The following is a 26,809-nucleotide window of genomic DNA, read 5'->3' as shown; positions in this document are numbered from 1 at the left end:
GGTGTTAGGAATTAAAAAGTCATAATGATAATGGAGACAATGTTTATTTAGAAATTAATTCACATTATACTTTATTACAGAATATCTTTCAAAGTTTTAATATATGCTATGTCAATGAAGTTTAGACAAACACACAGCACTGACAGCAGATACTTAAGTAAAGAAAATCACAAAAGCTAGCAGAGCCATATTGTGTAACAGATCTATACATTAGAAAATTATATACAGATATACACAGATTCAACTTAATCCAGCATTTAAAAAAACCATGACAATGCACCAAAATCAGTACTTGAAACCTTGCTGAAGCATCTTATCAAATTCATTTGAGCATTCACAAACTCAACTTGAAATATAGGCTACAATTAAATTACATAGAAGTAGGCTAACAATGTAAATACAAAGCTGAACAGTTTGAAGACAAATGGCTTGAAGGAAAGCTACACTCTTCTTCTGTGATTTTTCAACTTGGTACCTTTGCTTCCTTTTAGTTTGGAATGTCTGCTCTCTATACCTTTCTGTTTGATGGAGACTGTGCCAGGTGGTAGAGGTGTGTGAATTGTCCCTGATCCCACAGAACTCACAGATGAGGGTTTAGACACTCCACGTGGAAGGACAGGATCTACAATATAAACAGTTGTACTGGAATTTTGACTCAGTTTTAATCTCTTCTCAACTGAACTGCCTTTATTGGGAGTTAGTCTCACAGGTATGGGTGGTGCTGTTCTACGTTTTACAACTGCTGCTGTTGTGGTGCTATCAATTTTTGATTTGCTGGGAGACTGTTTAGTTGAGCCAACTAAGCAAGTTGATTTTGCTGAAGACAGGGGTTTTCCTTTGAAACTTACATCCGGATTATTTTTTGAACACATATTTGATGACATAGATTGGGGTAACTGAGGCAATGAAACACTTAAAGGATTAACTTCCCTACTCCGCAAGCTTTTTTTATTCAAAGCTTTTATAGCTGCACCAGATGATCGAGTTACTGGCGTGTCCAGACCAACACAAGACGCAGGAGGGTTTGGAGTTATTTTTATGAGTCCTGCCTTTTTCAACTTTGGTGTCAATGGATCTTCACTTTTTCTACCTCGTTTAAAAAATTGTTCTAACGGTTTCCTGGAGGAGGTGGACAAGTCTGATTTGTTGGATTCCATTGAGCTGTGCCTTGACCTTTTTTGTATGACATCCTCACTCTGTTCTGGGGTCACAATAACTAAAGTAGCTTTCTTGGACCTTCTAGTCTTTGATGAATCAACTGCACTGGATTGGACAGTGCAGGAACTACTTGATTCCAAACAACTAAGAAGCATAGGTGCAGTAAAAGATTTGGTCTTGAAATAAATGTCCTCACCAACTGCTATAGAGCTGCTATTGTCATACACTTCTTCACATGACTTTTCTGATGAACTGCCACTCACTTTAGATTTTTTAGAAGATTTATTTGTAGCATTCTTAGAAATGGATGAAAGTCTACTAGAAAAGGTTTTAGCACTAGGTTGAAGTCTATTTGTGAGACGACAATCTTTAGTTTTAATTGTTGAATGCACTTTTCTAGTTTTTGTTTTTGATTCCCCGGAAGAAAATATATCAGGTGAAAAAGACCTTTTTTTGTGAATAATCCTTTTAGGTTTATTTGTTAATGCGTTACTAATTTTAAATATGTTATCATTTTGTTGGCTATTATTAGTTTTATCTACACAACTTTCTTCCAGGTCCCATGTAAATGGAGCTGTTGCAGTTTTTTCTCGTAAAGCACTCCTTTTTCTATTGACTGCTTCTAAAGATGTATTAAGAGTTTTAGTTGGGTCTACTGGGATGGCCTGCGTGACTAATCTAGTAGCATGCTTACCCTCATCATCATCATCAATATCCCATTCAAATTGTTTCTGACTGTTTTTTTTCAAAGCCTTAGCTCCTCCAAGTTTTCTGACACCCCTTGTGTACGGAATTTGCTGGTCTATCTGTGAACTTTTAGCAATATCTCTTTTTGACATATGTAAATTTGATGTGGATTTGGTCACCTTTTTAGAAAGTTCCATTTGGGGAGAGTTACGGTCAGACTTAGGTGTATATGACTGGTGTGACAAATAAACAACAGATCTGGATGATGTATCATCTTCAATAACTAGATCGAAGTCACTCAAATCATCAGCATCTTCTAATTCTTTTTTCTCTATGTCACCTTTAGAAGTTCCTTCCTCATGTGCAGCATTCCTTTTTTTCTCTCCTATGTCTAACCTAGTGGCACTCATGCTGGAACACTTAGTGTTGATAGTCTGACAAACTGTAGCAATTGTTTTGCTTGAACAGGTTTTAGCACTACCATCTGAAGATAAAATGTGATCACTTTCTACATTAACACTCTCCTCAGAAGCTTCAACACTTGTTTTTACCCTATCACAAATGTTTTTGGTGGTTTCCCAGTCCACAGTTGGACAACAACTTGTGTCTGGACAAGTGTGGTTTATCCTAAACTCAGAACTTGACAGACACTCACCTTGGATTTCCTTAGAACCTGTCAATGGTAAAAATGGGAGTTCCTGCTTACTATCATTTAGCACCTCTGTTGAACTTTTAAAGATCTCTGTTTCTTTATTCATGACATTTTGGTTTTTATTTTCTTTTTCTTGAAGGTCATTCAATGGATTCTCTTCATCTAATTCAAATAGGCAAGATTTTTCTCCTTTGAAATCGATAGGCAGTTTGGTCGGTGCTATTTCCTTTGCATGGTCGGGTGGTAAGCTCTTTTCTTTTCTTTGTTTAATAACCTCTGATGATGACAACTTACCTTCTTCAACACCTGTAGGTAAATTATCGTAAAAAATGAAATCAGGAGAAAGCAATTTGACCTCATCCTCATAAGAGTAATCTATGTCATTAGAATGCATTAAATCAGGGTCAAGTGGCACCAAACTAGGTGGCAGATTGCCTTTGGTTGGAGTTGCCAATTGGAAACTTGAGCCTTGAACAAAACTTGGTTTGGGTGAAGGCTGGGGCTGGTTTATTAGGGAACTTGCATCTACAATTGGCACATTCATGGAAATAACAGTCAGGGACGCTTCTGGAATGAGTGTTGAGTTGACTCTTTCTCTGGTTATACCTGCAGTAACTGAATCTTTTATTTCAGAGGCTAATTCAATTTCTTCTGCCATACCTGCATCAACTGAATTTTTAATTTCAGAGGCTAATTCAATTTCTTTGGCTATACCTGCAGTAACTGAATCTTCTTTTTCAGAGACTAATTCAATTTCTTCGGCCATACCCGCAGTTACTGATTTTATTTGTTTGTTCATTTCTGCAGTGGTTGATAATTCTTCTACTACAGTATTGGGTTCAACGTCATTTAAAGTTGTCATATTGAATATTGTATAGCTAGTGTCAGGATGTTTAATTTTTTCTGGTAACTTCAATTTTTTAATGACATATTTTTTACTTGAAGGAGTGCTTACTAAACTGGAGTGACTGCATTCAGCAGCCATGTTGATAGCGTTTGCAGTTTTATGATCAATCATTTGTAATGAATCATAGCACTCAGCTAAATTGTCTTTCGTGCACTTTTTAGTCTCACAGTGTATGGAAGTGGATGAGATATCCAGGTCACAAGACATTTGATTAGATTTATAATTTGTTATACATTCACTTTGAGTCCTCTTCTCCACCTGAATGTAGGGATTTGCTAAACCAGTTTCAAAGTTATCTTGAGAGACAATTACACTGTGACAGTAAAAAGCTTGATTGAACATTGTTAGAGGCTGTGATTCTGGTTGATTTACGCACTGAATAGTAACAAAGCTGCTTGACTTGAGTTGTGGGTTGGCAGGTGAGCTGCTGTCATTCAGTTGAGGGATGACAGGTGAGCTGCTGTCATTCAGTTGTGGGTTGACATGTAAGCTGCTGTCATTCAGTTGTGGGATGACAGGTGAGCTGCTGTCATTCAGTTGTGGGATGACAGGTGAGCTGCTGTCATTCAGTTGTGGGATGACAGGTGAGCTGCTGTCATTCAGTTGTGGGATGACAGGTGAGCTGCTGTCATTCAGTTGTGGGTTGACAGGTAAGCTGCTGTCATTCAGTTGTGGGTTGACATCTGACCTGCCGTCCATTTGTGTGTTGACAGGTGAGCTGCTTTCATTCAATTGTGGGTTGACAGGTGAGCTGTCATTCAGTTGTGTGTTGACAGGTGAGCTGATGTCATTCAGTTGTGGGTTGACATCTGACCTGCCGTCCATTTGTGTGTTGACAGGTGAGCTGCTGTCATTCAGTCGTGGGTTGACAGGTGAGCTGTTGTCATTCAGTTGTGGGTTGACAGGTGAGCTGTCAATCAGTTGTGGGATGACAGGTGAGCTGTTGTCATTCAGTTGTGTGTTGACAGGTGAGCTGCTGTCATTCAGTTGTAGGATGACAGGTGAGCTGCTGTCATTCAGTTGTAGGATGACAGGTGAGCTGCTGTCATTCAGTTGTGTGTTGACAGGTGAGCTGCTGTCATTCAGTTGTGGGTTGACAGGTAAGCTGCTGTCATTCAGTTGAGGGATGACAGGTGAGCTGCTGTCATTCAGTTGTGGGTTGACATCTGACCTGCCGTCCATTTGTGTGTTGACAGGTGAGCTGTTGTCATTCAGTTGTGGGTTGACAGGTGAGCTGCTGTCATTCAGTCGTGGGATGACAGGTGAGCTGCTGTCATTCAATTTTGGGTTGACAGGTGAGCTGTCATTCAGTTGTGTGTTGACAGGTGAGCTGCTGTCATTCAATTTAGGGTTGACAGGTGAGCTGTCATTCAGTTGTGTGTTGACATGTGAGCTGCTGTCATTCAGTTGTGTGTTGACAAGTGAGCTGCTGTCATTCAATTTTGGGTTGACAGGTGAGCTGTCATTCAGTTGTGTGTTGACAGGTGAGCTGCTGTCATTCAGTTGTGGGATGACATGTGAGCTGCTGTCATTCAGTTGTGGGATGAGAGGTGAGCTGTTGTCATTCAGTCGTGGGATGACAGGTGAGCTGCTGTCATTCAATTGTGGGTTGACAGGTGAGCTGTCAATCAGTTGTGGGATGACAGGTGAGCTGCTGTCATTCAGTCGTGGGATGACAGGTGAGCTGCTGTCATTCAATTGTGGGTTGACAGGTGAGCTGTCAATCAGTTGTGGGATGACAGGTGAGCTGCTGTCATTCAATTGTGGGTTTACAGGTGAGCTGTCATTCAGTTGTGGGATGACAGGTGAGCTGCTGTCATTCAGTTGTGGGATGACAGGTGAGCTGCTGTCATTCAGTTGTGGGTTGACAGGTGAGCTGCTGTCGTTCAATTGTGGGTTTACAGGTGAGCTGTCATTCAGTTGTGGGATGACAGGTGAGCTGCTGTCATTCAGTTGTGGGATGACAGGTGAGCTGCTGTCATTCAGTTGTGGGTTGACAGGTGAGCTGCTGTCGTTCAATTGTGGGTTTACAGGTGAGCTGTCATTCAGTTGTGGGATGACAGGTGAGCTGCTGTCATTCAGTTGTGGGATGACAGGTGAGCTGCTGTCATTCAGTTGTGGGATGACGGGTGAGCTGCTGTCATTCAGTCGTGGGATGACAGGTGAGCTGCTGTCGTTCAGTCGTGGGATGACAGGTGAGCTGTTGTCATTCAGTCGTGGGTTGACAGGTGAGCTGCTGTCATTCAATTGTGGGTTTACAGGTGAGCTGTCATTCAGTTGTGGGATGACAGGTGAGCTGCTGTCGTTCAGTCGTGGGTTGACAGGTGAGCTGTTGTCATTCAGTCGTGGGTTGACAGGTGAGCTGCTGTCTGTCTGTTTTGTGTAGAGAGGTGAGCTGCTGGTTTCATCATCTGAAGAGCTGTAGTTAACTAGGCAATCCACAGTTTGAACTGACAGGCCATCCTTGCTTAATCTTTCTGCAATAAATGCAGCCAGAGAGTTACTGGAGTTGATATGACTAAATGAACACTTGTCTGATTTCTCTTGCACTGTAGGACATTCTAAAATGTTTCCCCCCCAAACATTTTGTCTACCATCTATGACTTGAGATTCTATTTTGCTTGCTTTTATTGGAACAATTTTTCTTTCATTCTTTGCTGGATGACCATCACTGGGTATAACGAGCTCAGATTGTTCAGCAACAGCCAAATGTTTAATGTCTATAATGTCTTGATTCTTCTTTTCTTGATTATCTCTATGTTTACCAGTGTCCTTATGCAAACTGATACCATCCTTTTCATTGACATTTGATTCAAGTATCCCTGGAAAAGTGAATGTGTCCAATTCTTTAGGGATATGCACCACCTGTCCCTCTTGATTTTTAGGGCCGTTGTTTGATTGTCTTGAATGTAGCGAATCTAGATCTACTTGTTCTTTTGGAACTTCAAACTTCCCAGCTTGCCCTATTTGTTCATGTGTACCGATATCTTCAGTACCCCCTGTAAGGCAACCTTTCTCTTTCCTTTCCACTGCATTATTAGGAGTCTCAGGCACCAAGTCCATAGTACCACTTACCAATTCTCCAACCCCTTCTTTCAATGCAGTCCCTTTGGTCCTGTTAGCTGGGAGTTGTGGCTCCATGATCTCTGCACTCATTGCCAATGAAGCATCAACTGGGTTCTCTTGCAGAGGGAAGCTCATGGTTTTCTTTGTATCACCTTGAGGGCTACAACCCTTGACATCACCCGTCTGGCCTGCTAGATCTATTCTTTCTAAGCAAACTACCGGCTTGATTTGTTTGCTTGAGTTAGTATCACAGGTTAACATGGCACCAGGCCTTGAATGAATAAATGCTGTGAACTCAGTCTCAAAAGAATTTTTAAGCACAGCTTTGGGTTTGTCACTCAAAGTTAGATTATGTAGGTCAACCTTTTTACCCAGATTTACACTACACCTTCTAGTGGGAATACATTTTTTTGTTTCAGCCCAATCTGTGGTGCCATCAGCACAGTTCTCCCTATCAGAGTTTGTTGTGTAACTTATAGTGCTGCCTTCTGTACCATCTACGCTGCTCATTGGACTTGGAACCTGTGGGTTCTCACTTGTGCTATCATAATTTTTTTTCCCACGTAGGCCATTAGCTACAGTTCTCTTATCAAGATAAGATAAAAAACAATCCAGAAAAGAAGATGCTTTAGTTCCCAGACTGGCAGACCCAACACTTTGGCTATCTCCTGTTGAGCTGGAAATTTTCTCAGCTGTCAGAACTTCTAAACTGATCCTTGGCTGCAAATCACAGGTTGTGAGGAATTCTTTTTGCCTTTTACTAAGAGAATGTACAGTTATAGTTCGAGGTTGTTGGTTGGCCTGAACATCAGTGTTTAGATGAGTGACTGATTGAGACAAAGGCTTGAAATGTCCATTGCTTTGTTCAAGTAAAACTAAACTTGTGCTATTAGAATCTGAATCATACAAAGTACTACTCAACTCAGCTTTTCTGGCACTGCGCTTTCTAGATCTAATTGTTGTTTCACTTTCCCAGTGATTCTCACTGGTATCAGAATCTGAACTGCGTCGTCTTCGTTTTAAAACTGAAGAGGTGCTGGAGGTTCTGGTTGATCGACTTCTGGTGGCAGGAGGGGTTCTTGCTCCATTATCACTGTCAAGGTCATCACTGGCCACATAATCCTCATCAGGACTTGTTGCTTTTTTCTCAAGGGAGTCCTCAGTAGAGGAACTCTCAGCCAGTTTTCTAGGCCTGCCTCTTCCTTTCTTTGGTTCATCAGACTGATCACTGCTCTCTGATACCCTGTTATATTTAAAGACAACATTGTTTGATGCATCGGAACTGTAATCATCTTCACTTGATGTGTACCTTCGACTTCTTTTTCGTTTGGACAACCTCAACCTTTCCCTGATTGTTTGGGTGTTGCTAGACAGCAGTTCTCTCTTGAATTTGTTAAGAGCTGACCTCTTAGCCATCTGTCTACTTTTGAGAGCCTTTGCCATATTAGGACTCAAACCACCTTTTTTTGCTATCCCGCGCTTAGAAGAAAGTCTTTCACTGTGCTGGTTCCATTTTTTCTGGGCAATGTAAGTTTTCATTTTTTCATAAATAGTAACAGAGTGATTAGGAACATGTTGCATGTAATGCATAAAAGTAGAAAATGTTTTCTGACACAAGTGACAAAAAAATGAAGAAGAATCAGCCAGGGTTTTGACTGTGTAAGGTTTTAAGTGTTTGCCAGCGTAATGCTGAAGAAGTATTCTCTTGGTTTGGTGAGTCACATTACATACTTGACACAACAGACCTTCACCTTCAGATTCACTAGCTGAGTTGCTAGCTTCTTCTATAGCCTCTTTCTCCACTGGATTTTCTGACTTGTTGACAGTTTCTGGACTCAAACTCTGTTTAGGTCTGAGCATTTTTCGGTCTCTCAGTTTGGGAGGAACATCTCTGTTGGAGGTTTCACTCTTATCTTCAAAACCATCTGGTCCTTCTTTAGATTTCTCTTCAAACAGACTCTCATCAACACTGTCATTAACATCAAGCAGTTCTTTACCACTTAACATCGGTACCTTATCTAGTGCACCCACCAAACTTGTAACTACTTCAGTACAACATGGATCTTGTAAAGTCAGCAGCTCAGATTCTGAGTCACTGAGATGAAGATGTGAATAATCATCATCAGGTCCTTCAACTCCAGCAGCAACCATGGCAATGACAGCTAAGACATTTTTCAGTACTTCTCCAACCAAAGGTTTGGCACTGACTAGCAAGGATTTTCTCCTCAACAAGGCCTTGTTTTTTACAACACACTCCTGCCAATGGAGCAGAAAACTTTCTAAAGAACATAAAGTTTGTGAACACAAATTACATTTATAAAACTTGCTGCCACCAGAACCAGAGATCTCAGAAAAACTTGGTGCTGGCAACTTTTTGCACTTGACCTTTTTTTTCTCAACTGCTACAGTTACTTTGGACTGGTTCAGTGACTTTTTCTCAGGCTTGGTCATTTCATTTGTCACAGGCTGACTTTTTGAAACTGGAGGTAAATAAGTCAGACTAGAGATGGTACTGACTGTGTTGCATGGCTTTGAGGAGCTAACAGACCCAACTCCAACACAAGTATTATTATTATTACGAGGCAATACACTGCAAACAGAAGGTAATGGACAATGTCCACTGGTCCCATTGGGAGCTAGTATGTTGCTTGTATTTGATAATGTTTTCATGGGAGGAGAAGACACCATTGCCTTTGGTTGATTCATGTTACAAGTCATCCCTAAGGTAGACAATCTGCTTATTGATGAGCCATTGAGCTTGTTGGCCTGTACTTTGTCATCAGACACGCAGCTTGTAGCAGACTCGGTCTGACCTTTTGAACTATTTGTTAATGAAAGACTTTTTAACACAGCTTCTGCATTCAATGAAGGGTAAGGAAAAGGAAGTGGCATTTTAGGATCCAAAGATACATTGTCACTTGATTCTTTCTTTGGCAACGTGTATCGACTAGTCTTAGGGGTAGACTTGCTCTTGTTCTGTGTGTCTTTCTTGAGGTCTGATGGTACAGTAGGTACTCTCTTGCATGTCAGTCTGTGCTGTTTAATGCCAACATCACTGACGCACAATTCAAAACAGCGCAGACACTGGAACACTGTGGTTGTGGCTACACCAGCTTTTGCAGAGTTGGCTCGGTCTTGGTTGATCTTTGTTGTGTACACACTAGATTGTTGGAGACCTGGTTTGCAAACATTTCTTACATGTTCACGAAGATTGTCCAATGTTTCAAAGGCTAAGCTACATATAATGCACCTGTAAGTGGCATTATTAGCTGCATCCATACAGACTTCCCCCTCTATCTCCTCTTTCTTCATCATTTCTCTTAACTGGTCCACAGTGGGCTTTTCTTCTCTCTTGACATTTTCTGCTCTTGGGAGAACAGAAACATGGGTAGGCAACTGCTGAGCTAAACTGATCTCATTTCTAGTGCTGGTACTTGGGTTAGTGACTGTACCAGCATGTGACAAGTTCTGTTTGACTGGGATCAATGAGTTGGCCTGTACAGGAGATCCTATCACACTTCTAGCCTGACTACATTTCATCAAGGTGCCATCTGGCAAAATTCTAGAAGTGATTCCCTGGTGTGTCCTCTGTGATAAAGCTGGTTGAAAAACATCAGGAGGTGTTGAGTACATGTACGTCCTTCCTAGAGAATCTGGGGGCTGAAAAGAGCTGCTTGCTGCATGTTGGGCTAATGGTTCAGACAACTTTTTACATTCTCCAACATTCTCCACTTCTATGTCAGGAAAAGTATTGGCTAGAATACCAGAATCTTGCAGCAATTCTTTAATGATGGTATCATCTATTCCCACTATTGAGCCAGACAATTCATCTGATGATGGCAGCGTTGCTAAGGATGACATCTGACTTTGGTAGCTAGTTTGATTCAACTGCCCACTTGCTTGATGTGGCAATGAATAATGAGATGTGTTTGGTAGATAATCTACATTTGGGCTCTGTTCTTGTTGTTTAAGTCTTAGTTTCAATAAGGCTGCTTGTTCTGCCAACTCAACTGTTGTCTTGGGGCGATTATTTAACTGACTTGGCACCATCCCAGCAGGGTATGAAGGAGAGTTACCTAATGCTGTTGGCAGAGGATTACGGTTCAGGGTAACTGTAGAGCCAGACATCTGGCGTGTTTCTGAGATCTGCTTTTGGTGTTGTGCAGACATTTGCATTTGCATGAATTGCCTAACTGCCTGTGTCTTAGCTAATGTTAAATTTTCAGGTTTTTGCAAGAGAGAATTTACTGAACTGCCTGTATTTCTTTCTGTGCTTAAAGTTTGTCTACTAGATACTGAAATGCCATGTATGTTTATGTTTCTTTCTGTGCTCAAAGGATGTCTACTTGGTACTGAACTGCTTAAATTTCTTGACATGAGAGAAGCTGTGCTTTGAGGCCGTGTACTTATTGAACAACTTGATGATATAATTATAGGTTGGGCATACAGCTGGGGTTTAGGACGACGTGGTGGAGGTTGCTCCCTGACTAGTTGCTGCTGCTGTTGGAACTGAAGGTTTGGTTTAAGCAATGTAGACACTGTGGGTAAAGGTTGCGATCCTTGTAGAGGGACAGAAGATGATTGCCCAACATTATTTGGATGCTGTGCTGGTTGCTGCTTAAGATTTGTATTTTTCATTATCTTTAGTACAGCCTGAACCACCTCAGGCCCAGCAGTCTGAGCGAGTTTTTCTAGAGCATGAGAATCGTGTCGCATAGCAGACTGAATTATTTCAGTAACCTGAGTGCTTCTCAGTTGCTCATGTTTCTGAGCCAATTGCAGAGAAACCTGGGTATTGACTGGCTCATCTATTTTTGAATCCTTTATCTGCTCAACATTTTTGCGTCTTTGCTCTAGATTTTTTTCATGTTTCAACAAATAGTATTGATGTTGATGCTCTAAAGGAACTCCAAAGGGCTGACTGTTTTTACCCCTCTCAGCATCAAATGTATACTGGGATTTACTAGCTTGGCCAGATTTGGGAGTAATAAGGCTCTGGCTATGAACAAGGATATTTGGTCTAGAACTGCTAGTAGAATACAGAGGTTGGCTACTGGCAGGTAGTTGAGCCTGTAGTCTTAACTTATTCAAAAGCATTTGGGTATTTTGTATCTCTTGAGGCAAGAGTGCTTCAAACAAGTGAGTTGTTTTACTCTTGGCTAAAACATCTCTCTGTAATATACCAGTTGGTCTGCTCTGCTGTACATTCTTTAGATTTTCATGTAAAAACCTCCGACAAAGAGCATGGATATTGCTATAAGTATTGTCAGGATTCAAGTACTCAGGATGTAACATAGTCAGCAATCTTTCAACTTCATACAGCGTAGCTGGATTGATTTGACCTGGCTCATGGTTTTTCTCCATGCCACACTTGTTACAGCATCCACCTCCTTGACCATAAAAAGTGCCAATTTTAGAAAAAGACTGTTCATTTGGTTTTAAAGCAAACGATGTAAGAGCACAAATTCGAGCAACTTTAATAGATGTATGATGGCACAAGCAAGAAAGCTTGGCACATATAGAAGCCATATCACTCCTTCTAGCAACAGCAGCATCTAGATTTCCTTCTTTAATGTTTGTCTCCATTTGACCTTTATCAACATTGATAGCAAAGATGCACATATCAACATAGAGTTGCAAATAAACATCCCCACACTGAAAAAAAAAGAAAAAAAAGATACATAAAAATGAATCCTTAAGATATGTAATACAGACCGTGACAAAAATTTAGGAAATACTTTTAATGCCTTTATAAGTTAACTGTACTACAGTGGCAATTTTCCCTAACCATACTAAACAGCTGAATAAAATTATTATATTGAGAGAGAAATAAACTTCTGCGCCACTATAATCCTATTTCAAATGCACCTGTAATTTTGTAAACATATAAAAAACTAACTTAAACTAAAAGTGGGCTCCCTAGAAATCTGTTCAATATTTTTTGGCAACCAACACTTTGACTAATTACAAAGGTTTGTATACAAGTTTCCTTTTCTACTTTAAGAATTTTAGACATTGTAAAAGTATACCAAGCTGATCTTCCAGAAACAGATAATTTTTAAACAAAACAGAGAACATAATGCTGAAACTACTCAGTATATAATACTTAATTGTTATGTTCATTTTTAAAGCTACCCATCTCTTGACAACTGACATTTTCCAAATTATAAACATGTAGTTAGTGTAATAAGGAAACAAAAAATGAAGTGTAAAGGGAATCATTTTCCCAGCTATATTTTTCAATTTGAAGAATTTTTTTTAACAGTAGCCTGCATTTTTGTTAACATAGATAACCTTTCATTTTGTCCATAATGTCTATGTGTGTGTGTGTGGCAATTGTGGCCCACTATTAATGATAACAATGTAAGCTTACATCTTTTTTTAAAAATCAAATTGGATATCAAATTAGCAATTAATTAATACAAAAATCACTACATTCAATAATCAGGGGTGCCACTTATTTTTCAAGTGAATCTTAAAAAATCAATCCCCAAATTTCACCAATCCTGAAACAAAAAATTTGAAACCTAATGTAAAACGAAATAAAATCGACAATTATTTCATTTTTTTTTTACATTGGATTCATATTAGGTTAAATATAGAGCCCTTTATTGAATGTTTTATCTTTGTTAAGGATTATGCATATAACAAAATTAGGTTACAATTTTAAACCCCTTTCTACCTTATAGTGATAATAGTCTCACTTTTCTGAAGGTAATTATGAAATGAGTAGAAATATGGAGTTGTTTTTTTTTAAGTAAGCCTGCAAAGTGGTAGAATTGTAGGCTACACTGTTGTTCGCCTGCTTTTATAACATAACTGTGTAGCCAGCCAACTGTTAAACAGCAAATACTTTGCTAACCTCAACCCCGTTATTGATATGCACGTTATTGATGTGCATGACCCCTCAAAAATTGACACTTCATTACCTACAAGGCTGGCCTACTGTATTTATAAAGGGCTTTAATTTATTAACAGAGATTTCACATTTCTAAAATCTTATTTTCTCCTACACAAATGTCAAGCCCCCTCACCCTTGAAAAATATGTGAGATGTGATAACGTAAAAGCAATTTTTTGGAAGTTTTTAGAGTTCATGTCGTGTTATTTCTCCATGTGATTTTTACTAAGAAACCAGACTCAACAATACGATTGATGAAGCTGAAAGTTCTTTTTAACTGCAATATTTCTCTTATAAAAAGTTTTTTTTTTTTTTTACCAATTTCACTTAATTAAAGATTTGCTCCAAAATTGTTAACACTACCTCAGTAGGGATGATATTACTCACTGAGGTGGAGTGTTTAAAAGGAATGACCCTGAGAGATAACACATAATGAAATGACATTTGGTTCTTAGATCCTGGCTATACTGCAACTCTGTACGGCTAGTGCATAAATGTCCAAGCCATAAACGGCTATGTAGACAGTAGCCCTTCATTAGGTCTACATGACTAAGTTAACATAGGCAACAGCACCCTCTGTGTCAATAACAGCCTGGGGTTTGAATCACGCGGACACAGGTACAAACTACCCAGTGTCCCAGAGGTTACATGACATGGGAACACGGGGAACATTGCTCACAGAAGAGCAATAAAAAATACATCAACAGTTGCGGTCCCACAGGGGCAAAAACCAAATAAACAACAAATTATTCCCCCTGACTGGTAACCATGGTATGTGTTACAAAGTGAACAGCAAACAATGTGTGTATAATAGTGCAGAATATTAACTATATATGCGCTTTTTGAGAAATTACAAAAAGCATTAAGTACTACTTTTGGTCAACAGAAATTACTCAAAATTTGACAGAAGGCTGAATTAGATCTTTTACTTGTATGCCAAATTTCATTTAGCGATCTAAAACAGTACGATAACTTGAGTACCGTTTCAGTTACGTTGACGAAGTTTCATGTATGGGTATTATATCAAATTAGAAGTTTTGTATCAGCTTTTGAAAGGTAAACAGAAGTGGTACTTATTCAACTTGCGGTTTTTTAAAAGCCAAAAACTTGATATCTGTTTAAGTTAGGTGGACGAAATTTCACAGGTAAGTAATACATTGTATGCGAATGCTCCTGTCAAATTTTGAACAATTTCCGTTAATCGAAAATGGTATTTTACTTTATTTCCAAGAGAAGGCTATAAGGTAGGTAGCTAGATGAAATGTCATTTTTAAGTACAAGATCTTATACTTGGATTACTATCAAATTTTTAGTGACTTCAAATAAATGGAGGAAAGTGCACTTTATTTCTGTTTTTTAAAATACTGATAACTTGAGTGCTGTTTCAGTTACATGGACAAAATTTTAAACGTAGGTATAAGATTTTATTCCCTTGATTCTATCAAATTGTAAATGATTTCTTGTGAATGTATTACTTTAAGATATTTCCAATTTCTAAAAACAGATTACTTCAACAGGACCAATTTCTTCAAAACCTTTCACGTAGGTCAAGACTTGATGACAACGTACTGCGACTTAATTAGATGTTTAAGGTGATACCTATATCGTTAGGTGCTTTTTTTCTAGATAATTGAATTTCAGCCACAAATATTAAATGTATACCAATAGTATGACAATTCAAAAACAAAAAACTTAAGTAAGTTTTTAAAAAGTTTTTTTTTTTACTTTTATTGAAGAAAGGGTGATTTTGTGACAATTTGTTTATTAGATATATATCATTGTTCATGTCTGTGCAGTTTCATTGAAATTTATAAAATAGGTTTTTTTTTCCTCTGATTTTTTTGTGAAATGGTAAAATTGTAACAAAATTACACCTTGTGCTCAATAAAAGTAAAACAAGTAATTAAAAAAGTCTAGTGACAATTTTAGCGCAATTTCCTTATGTTATCTAAAAATAGCTCTGTCGTAGCGTAAATCAAGAGCAGGGTTAGTAAAACCATTGGTTAGTTATTAAAACGTTTTTTATTAATATTTTTTTCAGTATTTTACATGTTTTATTTACAATAGAGTTACATGACTAAAAACCATTGCGCGCCTAGCTGCTGAACGTGATGACGCAGCCATTGAACGTGATGGCGCAGCTATTGAACGTGATGACGCGTGTGGTGTGGTTGGATAAAATGCCTACTAATTCGGACCAAATTTTAATTAATTCAAAAAAAATTTTGTGACCGAAGGAAAGGATATTTTTGAAAACTTTTTTCGGCAATATTGTTCTAAATTATGGCAGGAATCGATTGGTACATGTTTCAAGTCGCTAAGTGGTCTGGTTGCCGAGATATGGGCCAAAAACTGCATTTTTTCGAGGTTTTTTGGCTTTTCCGGGAAATCCATGAAAGAAACCCGGAATTTTTTTTGGCCTATGTTCATCCTGGTAACTTGCTTAACATATTTGCTTTTGGAACTAGTCCTCGATATTGCTTCGTTGAGGAGGAGATACGACTTAAAGCTACGGACACACATCCATCCATACATTCCCAGAAATGACGAGTTAATAAACGCAGTTCTCCAGAATGGAAATTGCGCTAAAAAATATTTAAAAACTTACTTATGTTTTTTGTCTTTGAATTGTCATACTATTAGTATACATATAATATTTGTGGCTGAAATTCAATGATCTAAAAAATAGGGTCTAACGGTATAGGCATCACCTTAATTGATTTAAGAAAAAATAATTAGATTTTTTTTAAAGTACTAAGTTACTGTAGTTACTTTTCAACTTGATTCTATTGTATGTCCATTTGGTGGGCATTCCCTTTTCTACTCTATTCTATTTTTAAAAATATAAGTATTAAAAAAAATCAATTAAAAAAAAACATTCCTACATCCGGGCTACATGAAAGTGCCATTTCCCTTACTGCTATATAAGAATATACAAGAGAATTTAGGGGAGATTAACCCTAATTTTCTAAACATGGACATGGTATCTAATACAGTAGAGACCAGGTTTGTAATTTTAACTTTTTAACTTATGTGTTAGACAATGAGAACATCCAGAATAGCTGACATTAGATAGTGCCCTCAAAGCAGGGAATGGTAGAGGTGGTAGCTAACAGTTTAAAAATGGAAGGCGTATTAAAATACTAGTAAATAAAAACTGTAAGCCTGGAAATTTCGGAACTAAAATTCGGAAAATCTAGAAAGTGAAAAAAAAAAAATAGGATTCTCAAATCTGGAATATCTCTAAAAAGTGGCACCCCTGAATAACATAAAGAGAGATAACAGGAACAATCTAAAGCAAAAACTTGGTCAGCCGGGTGAACTGTTAAGCACAGATGGTTGGCTTCAAACGAGAGGGTGACCACCGGCGTTAAGAAGAGTTAGAGATTGCAAGCTATAATCAGATTTTAAAGCAAATATTTTTAGTTGTATGTAGTGTTGACTTCAATAAGAACAAAGTAATAAAAGTAGGAAAAAAAAACAAATTTAAAGAACCTAAGCTTTTAAATGCACTGAAAATAAAACAAATAAATAAAACAATTTTTTTTTCTTTAATAAAAGCATTAGTTGCTCATGAAATCTCTTACACAACTGAGCAGAATGGTGGAAGGTGAAACAATTTTTTTTTTGCAATTTAGCAACCAATTCCACTATTGACGGGATGGTAGGTTATACTGAAATAAATTAAAGGTATTTTTCTAAACAGTCAGTTTTTAAAAAGAGAACAAGGGCCAGGAAATAGGAGTATCACAAATGATTAAAGTTGATTGGTATTCACAAAGTTTAAAAGCCAGGGTTTATCATCATTTGAAAGTAAAACAATTTTTACTATTCTTAAAAGACAATTCTTATGAAAGGTAAATCTTTAACTGTTAAACACAAGGGAGTATGTCTGCTAATATTTTTTTGACTAAAAATCAAAATTTGATATAGGTCAGAGGGCTGCTAATATTTGGAAAAAAATCACATTCCTATACCTATCTCACCTACCATTGTTAATACAATAGTAAAAAATTAAAATTAGAGTGGAAGTTAAATAACCTTGCATAATCACCAAAGATCAGAGATGAACTTCTCTGCAAAGTTTTAATAAACTGCTCCATAAGAAAGCATTTAAGTAACAATATTACAAACCCACACATCACCCTATTAAAAACTTTAAATAACTCAGTAAATTATTACTTGATTTTTAAACATTAAATCTTGTTACACTTCAATAATTTACTTGGCACAGCTAAGAATCTAGCCAGAAAGGAAACTTTTAGTGTTTACAGACAAATGGATAACAAACCTCTTCTCTGAGGACATCAATAAAAATGACTATTTGCTCTGTTGACTGTGAGAGTTTAGCCATTGCCCACACACTTTCTTTGAATTGGTCTTGTTCTCTATCAACTAGTAGTTGCTGCCTAATCCAAAGCCGTAATAGTTCCTGAAGGAAGAAAATACTACATGTAATATTTTTGATTTGACAGAGGACAGGAGCTAGCTTTAAAACACAGAACAACAAAACCCCACAAACCTTATTAGCCTCCATATCTGATGGTCTTATCCAGTTCTGCACCATGAAGGTTTGAGCCAGAACCGTACATAATTGTGTGTGTGATGGTGAAGACTGTAACTGACGTATTATTTTCAATGCCTCTTGAACACTTAATTTCTGGCACTTTAACACAAAGAACATTTTAAAACTAAGTGATGGTATCTAAAAAGTATTACAATTATTATTAGCTTATATTTCAAAAAATTTCCATAAAAAACTAAAGGCTTACTTCTTCCTGCAACTTGTCTTCATGGCCAAGTTTGTAAAGAAGAGAGAGCTGTGTTTTTCTAACACTTAAATCTGTTTGAAGTTCAGGATGGGTGAGGCAGCTGTTACATAAATTCAGGGCATACTCTTCACAATTTTCTTTAAGCATCATATCAACCCTCAGTTGTAAGATAATAGGATCTTCTTGTTCAATGTAGCTGCGAACTAACAAAACACATTTTTTGAAGAATTGCTACATCTGTTTAGTTAAAATTATATTAAACTAATTTGCTTAAATGTTTTCTACTGCAATACAATTACCTTTGACACTAAGAAAACATTTAAATGGAAATTTAAATTACCTTCTTCCTTATCACCATCATCTATCTCACCACCCATTACTTTTGCTAGAATAGGATTTGTCCAGGGATTCTCAGTTAGAGACTCCAGCAGGCGAAAGCGTGGGAAATCAAATGGGATCAACTTGGCATGGAGGTTGGCCAAAGAGACTAAAAAGTTTTGTCTGACAGAGCTTTCTTCTTCTAAATTTTGCCATTGTATATTCAACACTGATTTTGCACATTGTCTGTTAAAAGAAATCATTAACTCATTAAACTTTTATAACATAAATTTGCGATGCATCCTTGACATTCATGGCCAGATTTTTGTAAAACTACACTGGCTATTGAATCAGGAGTATCCATATTGCTATATTTTTCTATGTAAAAGGTTTTGATTTTGGATATTTGGAAAAATTCATGAAGTACTAAAATTTTTAACTAACAATTGAAGAGGTCTATATAGATTAGAATCATTTTGAAAAACACTTATTACAGGAGAAAACTATGAATATTATCCAAGATGCTTGGGACCATACAACCATTATGGAAAAAGGTTTCAGCAAATAACTCATAAAAACATACAAAGGGGAAGACCTGAAGGAAGTGATGAAATACCTGGGCAGTGTGCGATATAGTAGAAATTTAAAAGGTAAAGTAGGGGAAAAAAGGACAGGCAAAATAAGTTAAAAAATGTGGGACTCAAGATAAAAAACAGGACAATTACTTCTACTTTAAAGTGCTAGAACATGGAGAACCAATGCATCTGTATCAGATAAAAAGAAAATACAGGCATTTTTTAACACAGTAATATACTTTGCTTCAACAGGTAAAGTGCTGACCAAAAACTCAGGAAGCCACCAACAGCACTGCATGACAACACTCACCTTAAATTGTCAAATTGAAAGAAAAAAGACTAAAGAGAAACCCTGAAGGATGACACCAAAGATGGATTTACCACTGGGGTCAGATGGATTAACTAGCTCTGGAAGTTTTTGTCAGAGACCTACGTCATGGTGGGGAGCATTGATAACTAATACATTTTGTTTTTAAATTTATGTACATTAGTATGAAAATATATAACAAAAACTATTTACCTGAAGAGCTTAAAGCAAAGCTCAGACAAAGCAGGAACAGGTTTAAGATATGTTAACTGTTCAGCAAAGTGGGCAACTATTAGCCATAAACCAGTAATCACATTATCATATTCCAAGTGTTCAGCTATTCTGTCAATAGCCTGAAGAGAATTTTTAAAAATGTGTTTAAGACATTTGTGAAATGTTTCTTCACAATATTAGTAGCCTGAAGAGAATTTTTAAAAATGTGTTTTTGTGATGGGTTGGTGAACAGGGTGTGGAAGGCTGGCTCCTTTGTTGGACAATCAATAAAACTTGCTATGTCCATGGCTATCAGCTTGCTATAGATCCTGTGGCGCTTACCTAACAAACTTAGATCACCTCATACAACACTAAAAGCCGGATTGCTGATTTAATATCATATCGCAAAGTTCTACTACACCCCAACCCTAAATCATAATTTTTAACGAAAACGAGTATGTTCTTCAACATTTTTTATTCTATAAATACATTTTTTTAAAAATAATTTTACCCCTCCCACATTAAGTCTGCCATCATTTATGCGGAATATGGACGACCAAATAATTGACAAGTTAATCAGTACTAAAGGGTTTTAATGTTGGACCCTCCCAAAAGTTTTTGAGGTCTGGGGTGTATATACATAGCCTTCATTTCAATTGAAATTAAAGACGAGAAGGCGGTCCACTGTCCTATTTATATTAAACAGCTATGTATATTAAAGAATAAAGCTGCTGATATTTTAAATGTTCTATTAATTTTGATGACACCGACTTATACATTTAGCCTTCATTACTAATATTTAGGCCTATCTCAAACACCTTGTTTAAAGTTAGTTTCATGATATTTTCAATTGTTATGGTCATTGTTTGGTTGTTTTTTTTAAATCAATTATCTGTTACATTTTGTAAAATTTGACATAAATATAGATTCTACTTAGAATCTATTTAAAAAAATCTATTCAGATGATTTTAGATACCGATGTCCCATAATAGACTCTTCCATAAAATAGGTGTGTTGGGTTGTTAGTAGCAGCATTTAAAATTTTAATTTTAGTCAAAGAATATATTAGTTACATATTTGGATTATAGATAAGTTTGAATTTTTAAAATCTGACCATTAACAAAAAAGTTATGAATTTTTTAGTCATTGAAAAATAGTAGTTTTTCAGACAACTAGGGTAGACTTTGAAAGAGGAAAAATACTGGGAGGGTATGGACCAATTTTTAAGAGTTTTTCACTAAAAGTGGTATTAAAACAAGCATACTTCATCAATTGATTTCATGTTACTGTATTTTATAGATTTTTGTATGCCGAATCCAATGATGCTATTTTAAAAAGTGTCCTTCGATTACATAACCGACTATTCTCATAGATTATGTAATACCCCCCCTTTAGGTTTTTTTAGAACATCTAATAATCCATGTGATCTGATAAGAAGTCATTTTTTAAATTTAACACTGTTTTAATCAATATGTCATTTGTATATGCTGAAGATAATGGTAGTATTGAAAATGGCCCAACATTGTTACATAAACATCAAATGTTACGGTTATGTAATCCGACCCTCTTAATATACCATGAATTTGTTTTGAAATCACTTTTGCTTATTGTCAGTTAACTTCAAGTTAATACTAAAAGAAAATATAACTAATCAAGTTTTTCAATACAATGCTATTACAATAGTAAATTTGTAATTATGTGACTTCTTAAAACATCCGGTTATAACTTAAGCTTGATGAAAATAAATGTAGTCTTAAACTGTAGCTTGAATTATGAAATTTTAAAATCAAATATTCTGTTATTTCACATAAACCATGACAAGCCATACCCTTTAACAGACCATTAGAGACCCCATTTAATTATCTAGCTTACTCAGATGCCAAGAAAAAAAAGGATTTAAAAATTATCCAAAATGTAAACATGAAAGCCAAAAACGACATTTTGCCTCCCAGTCGACATGCAGGACGTCGTGAACTTGTGTACACAAGTTTAAAATGCTGCCATAGTAAGTTATTGTGTCAACATAGGTTATTTTACTCACGGGAAAAAAAAACAAAATACAACTTGTTAGTGATAAACCTAGATCTAGCTATTTATTAAATTGGTAAACAAAAATATACATTATAAATTCTACTCTAAATGTTATTCATACCGTTTTATAAATATTGAACGCTTGCATAAATCATAAGACCATAAAAAATATTTTTATTTGAAATTCTAATTTTAGATAGGGGAAGACAATATTCATGCTTAAAAATATGATAGTTATGATAGTCTATAAAACAAATAAATTTTACACTTAATTCACATTATATTGGGTCAACAGTGTGGCAGCTGAAGTTCATCGACGGTATTAGTGTCTTTTTCATTTCATTTTTTTTTCATATTGAAAACATGACCTGTGCTTTTTTGTAAAATAAAATCTCCAAACATCGTCACTTGCGTAATTGCTTCATTATGTTTACTATCCCGTGGGTGAAAAATCCCACCACGGTGGGCGGGGGTCACTGTGAGTTCAGCATATAGTACAGTACAGCGGGGTCACTGTGAGTTCAGCAGGCCTATAGTACACGTCATAGAATTAACACTTGTTCACGAGATCATCTGTCTTCATTTCTCTCCCCCCCCCCCCCCCACCCCCTTCAAGCAAATTGAAAAACAGACCTACTTCCCGTCATTTTTTTTAAGTTCACATACCGTTAATAATAAAGACTTAGATCTACTATCACACATGCTAGACAGTTATAAAAACAATTTACTAAAGAGCAGTTTGATTTAGCTAGATCTAGGACTATCGTCCTGATACCTATTTTTTTTTTTAGATTGATGCTACCTAGGGTAAAGATTTAGTGTAATGCTGAGCCAGTTCGGCCTAAACTAATTAATACATTTTTAAAATTATAACAGAGTAGAGCCGAATGGATACAAAGCTAAGACTAATTTATAGTAAAAAAACGTGATTTAATACATGGATACAAGTTGCATCTCACAATGCTTCTAAAATTAATAAAGTTGTTTGTTAGGAAATTCAGTTTTTAAAGGGCAGAATTTTTTTTTAAAAATGCTTTGTAATACGGACTATAAAACAAGACAATCATATTTAAATACATTTTCATACGAATAGAAATGAAAGGGAAGCTACTCTCAATAACATTTTCTTAAGATGGCTGCTGTTTTTAATAGCAAATTTAGGTAAAACTCCATTTTAGCGTATTTTATTCTCCGCTTGTCCAGTTGAGCGTATTTTATTATAATAACCGAAACACACCAAAACATTAGGAAAACATGATTTATTTATTTGTATTGTATTGTTGTTTTCACAAATGAATAAAAAGGAATATTTAAAAAACACGACTTGTTCATTTGTATTGTATTTTTTTAAAGGCATTTGTCTCATGGTGAAACTGATACACTGTTAATTATTCTGTATGATGTTTTTGTATTTATGCTATAAATGTACAAACTCTGTGTTTTTTAATTTGACAGTTTTGCCAAAACTGAAAAAATATTTTACTATAGAGTTGTATGTTATTTAAATTCATAGTAAATCTACCATCCTTCCCAATATTTTGATATAGATCTATTTTAGATAGGGGAAGACAATATTCATGCTTAAAAATATGATAGTTATGATAGTCTATAAAACAAATAAATTTTACACTTAATTCACATTATATTGGGTCAACAGTGTGGCAGCTGAAGTTCATCGACGGTATTAGTGTCTTTTTCATTTCATTTTTTTTTCATATTGAAAACATGACCTGTGCTTTTTTGTAAAATAAAATCTCCAAACATCGTCACTTGCGTAATTGCTTCATTATGTTTACTATCCCGTGGGTGAAAAATCCCACCACGGTGGGCGGGGGTCACTGTGAGTTCAGCATATAGTACAGTACAGCGGGGTCACTGTGAGTTCAGCAGGCCTATAGTACACGTCATAGAATTAACACTTGTTCACGAGATCATCTGTCTTCATTTCTCTCCCCCCCCCCCCCACCCCCTTCAAGCAAATTGAAAAACAGACCTACTTCCCGTCATTTTTTTTAAGTTCACATACCGTTAATAATAAAGACTTAGATCTACTATCACACATGCTAGACAGTTATAAAAACAATTTACTAAAGAGCAGTTTGATTTAGCTAGATCTAGGACTATCGTCCTGATACCTATTTTTTTTTTTAGATTGATGCTACCTAGGGTAAAGATTTAGTGTAATGCTGAGCCAGTTCGGCCTAAACTAATTAATACATTTTTAAAATTATAACAGAGTAGAGCCGAATGGATACAAAGCTAAGACTAATTTATAGTAAAAAAAACGTGATTTAATACATGGATACAAGTTGCATCTCACAATGCTTCTAAAATTAATAAAGTTGTTTGTTAGGAAATTCAGTTTTTAAAGGGCAGAATTTTTTTTTAAAAATGCTTTGTAATACGGACTATAAAACAAGACAATCATATTTAAATACATTTTCATACGAATAGAAATGAAAGGGAAGCTACTCTCAATAACATTTTCTTAAGATGGCTGCTGTTTTTAATAGCAAATTTAGGTAAAACTCCATTTTAGCGTATTTTATTCTCCGCTTGTCCAGTTGAGCGTATTTTATTATAATAACCGAAACACACCAAAACATTAGGAAAACATGATTTATTTATTTGTATTGTATTGTTGTTTTCACAAATGAATAAAAAGGAATATTTAAAAAACACGACTTGTTCATTTGTATTGTATTTTTTTAAAGGCATTTGTCTCATGGTGAAACTGATACACTGTTAATTATTCTGTATGATGTTTTTGTATTTATGCTATAAATGTACAAACTCTGTGTTTTTTAATTTGACAGTTTTGCCAAAACTGAAAAAATATTTTACTATAGAGTTGTATGTTATTTAAATTCATAGTAAATCTACCATCCTTCCCAATATTTTGATATAGATCTATGTATCAAGTATGATTTTTTTGTATGAGTAAATTTCTGACTTTTAAAAAAAATAATGCTGTGGGGTTGTCCATAAATGACGCCACACTCGTAGGGGAGAGGGGGTCCGCAATTTTGTGACGGTAAGTGACGGGAGGGGAAGGGGGCAGAGGCGTAGCGACCCTTGCCGGGGATAAACCTTAAGATTTGTACCCCCCTCAACCTTTCAATTTATTTTTCCAACCCATTTTGGCGCCCCCTGGGGACATATGCCCCCCCCCCCCCCTTGCTACGCTACTGGAGGGGGTAGGTAAAAATCGTTTTTAAAAAGCGTGACGTCATTTATGAATGATCCCTGTAATAAATTTGTAAATTTGTATTATTTGGCTGTTCGTTTTACAATATTAGTTAAATTAGTCTATTTCTGTACAGCTTTAAAAATGCGAAATAACATATGAAATTTAGTGTCTAACACTATTTTTTAAAATGGCAACGTGAGTTGTCACACTTTCTCTAACACTCCAAGCCATCCCTCACCAAATTCCACCCCCCCCCCCACTTTCGGCAGCATTATTAGGGGTCATCCATAAATGACGTCACGCTTTTTTGACGATTTTTACCTCCCCCCTCCCCTCCGTCACACGGCGTCACAAAAACCCTGACACCCCCCCCCCTAAAATAACGTCACACCTCAGCCTCTGTCAAAATAGAGTATTTTAATCAACTCCTATTACAATTTATTAAAACAGTTTTCTAAAACGCGAAATAACGTCTAGAATTTGCTTTCTAACAGTGTTTTTTAATAATGCAAAAGTGTGACGTCGCACCATCTGAACCCCCCCCTACCCCTCATCACACACCGTCACAAAATTACGGACCCCCCCACCTCCCCTTACAGTGTGACGTAATTTATGGACGACCCCTTATGCCTTTTTAATACTTTTATTCTGTTAGTTGAAATTGGAACACTTATTTGTACAAAGTGTGCATCTCTATTTTTGCAACTAACAAACAAAGCATTTCAGTCAGTCTCTTTGTTGTTTTTATTCATTTGTTATAACAAAAATACAAAACAAATAAATAAGTTTTGAATAGGCCTATTCATTTTTATTCATTTATGAAAAACAACAATACAATACAAATATTAAATTCGTGTTTTCCTAATGTTTTGGTGTGTTTCGGTTATTATAATAAAATACGCTCAACTGGAGGTAAACAAGCAACGGAGAATAAAATACCCTAAAATGGAGTTTAAACCGCAAATTTACTATCTCGAACAGGGTTGATAAAAATTAATTTCAGGAGGGCCAATATTTAAATTTATTTAACCATAAATGGTGATCTATTATTCAATAATCTATTATATTTTATCAAAATATACGAAAATATACTCATATTTATTATTTAATGACATATTTAATATTTATTAATTCACTCTCTCCCACATTACTAGTTTTGGCCGAATTGACACTAAACTAAAAACTTAGTCTTACTACCTTAGAATTAGATTTTACTCCTAGATCTAGCTTCAGCCAAATGTTTAGGTATTTTAAACTATATAATAACACATAGCTAGACTATTTTAGTGATATGGGACTAGATTCTAGATCTAGATTTTAGTTCTAGACTTCTAGACCTAGATCTAGATCTAGAACAAGAAAATGTAATCTAACGGGTGCGTGCATATCAGCACCAACGCCATGTCGGCTGTACCAAAATCTAACTGCAGGAACTATTTAAATCAGCAAACAAAACGAGATGTATAGTTAGTTAAACTTACATTGCATGCTTTATTGCAGTACAATGAGGAAAGAAGACTTCTATCTGATGACTCGTCGGGCAGATTTTCCGAAGAGCTCCTCAATTCTGCTATTAACGAGTTAAATTCCATTGTTGCTTGAGATTTATCCCCATCGTAAACACAACTCTAGAAGACTATGAGCGACATCTGCGAAACGCGGTTATACTAAGGGGAATAATTCTAGGAAGTGCTCAATATATACATGCATAAATCTAGATTCTCAGATATTCTAGATCTAGATCAGGGGTTCTAAACCTGGGTGCGATCGAAATCGATTACCAAGGGTTCTGTGAGTCAGTCTCATGTGTTCGGCGGAGGTCATGACACACACTCAACAAAAATTATTAATGATCGGATTTTGTCTGTGTGGACGATAGTATAGAGCTAGTTGCCTCAGCCGATGACAGTTCAAATACCACACCGCATCGACATAGTAATGAAGTCAGTGGCGTAGCTAGGGGAGGGCGGGTGGGGCGGCCGCCCCGGGCGCCAACCTTAGAGGGGCGCCAAACGGGGTAGAAAAATATATAA

The 26,809-nt window shown here is 36.4% G+C and overlaps 1 protein-coding gene across 1 annotated transcript; it reads right to left on the bottom strand.

Annotated features, from left to right (window-relative positions):
- Positions 1–26,424, bottom strand: LOC131932536 (uncharacterized). The gene is made up of 7 exons (XM_059289455.1): positions 26,258–26,424; positions 19,556–19,695; positions 18,483–18,706; positions 18,143–18,345; positions 17,893–18,036; positions 17,662–17,802; positions 1–12,125 (listed from the first exon to the last, which is right to left on the bottom strand). The coding sequence occupies exons 1-7, from the start codon at positions 26,366–26,368 to the stop codon at positions 441–443; spliced, it is 12,648 nt and encodes a 4,215-aa protein (XP_059145438.1). The 5' UTR covers positions 26,369–26,424; the 3' UTR covers positions 1–440.
- Positions 26,425–26,809: the final 385 nt, after the last annotated feature.

Source organism: Physella acuta, unplaced genomic scaffold (assembly GCF_028476545.2).
Source record: "Physella acuta isolate Inbredline_101_S28 unplaced genomic scaffold, ASM2847654v3 ptg002200l, whole genome shotgun sequence".
Classification (NCBI taxonomy): Eukaryota; Metazoa; Mollusca; class Gastropoda; family Physidae; genus Physella; species Physella acuta.
This window is presented reverse-complemented; position numbering and strand designations above follow the sequence as displayed.

Bases quoted from the DNA above. Each gene is read 5' to 3' on its own strand.
- LOC131932536 (XM_059289455.1), bottom strand. From the start codon at position 26,368: ATGGAATTTAACTCGTTAATAGCAGAATTGAGGAGCTCTTCGGAAAAT. The intron at 19,696-26,257 runs GTAAGTTTAACT...AATTCTCTTCAG, and splicing joins ACTGCAATAAAGCATGCAAT to GCTATTGACAGAATAGCTGA. The intron at 17,803-17,892 runs GTTTGTGGGGTT...TTCTTCCTTCAG, and splicing joins CAGATATGGAGGCTAATAAG to GAACTATTACGGCTTTGGAT.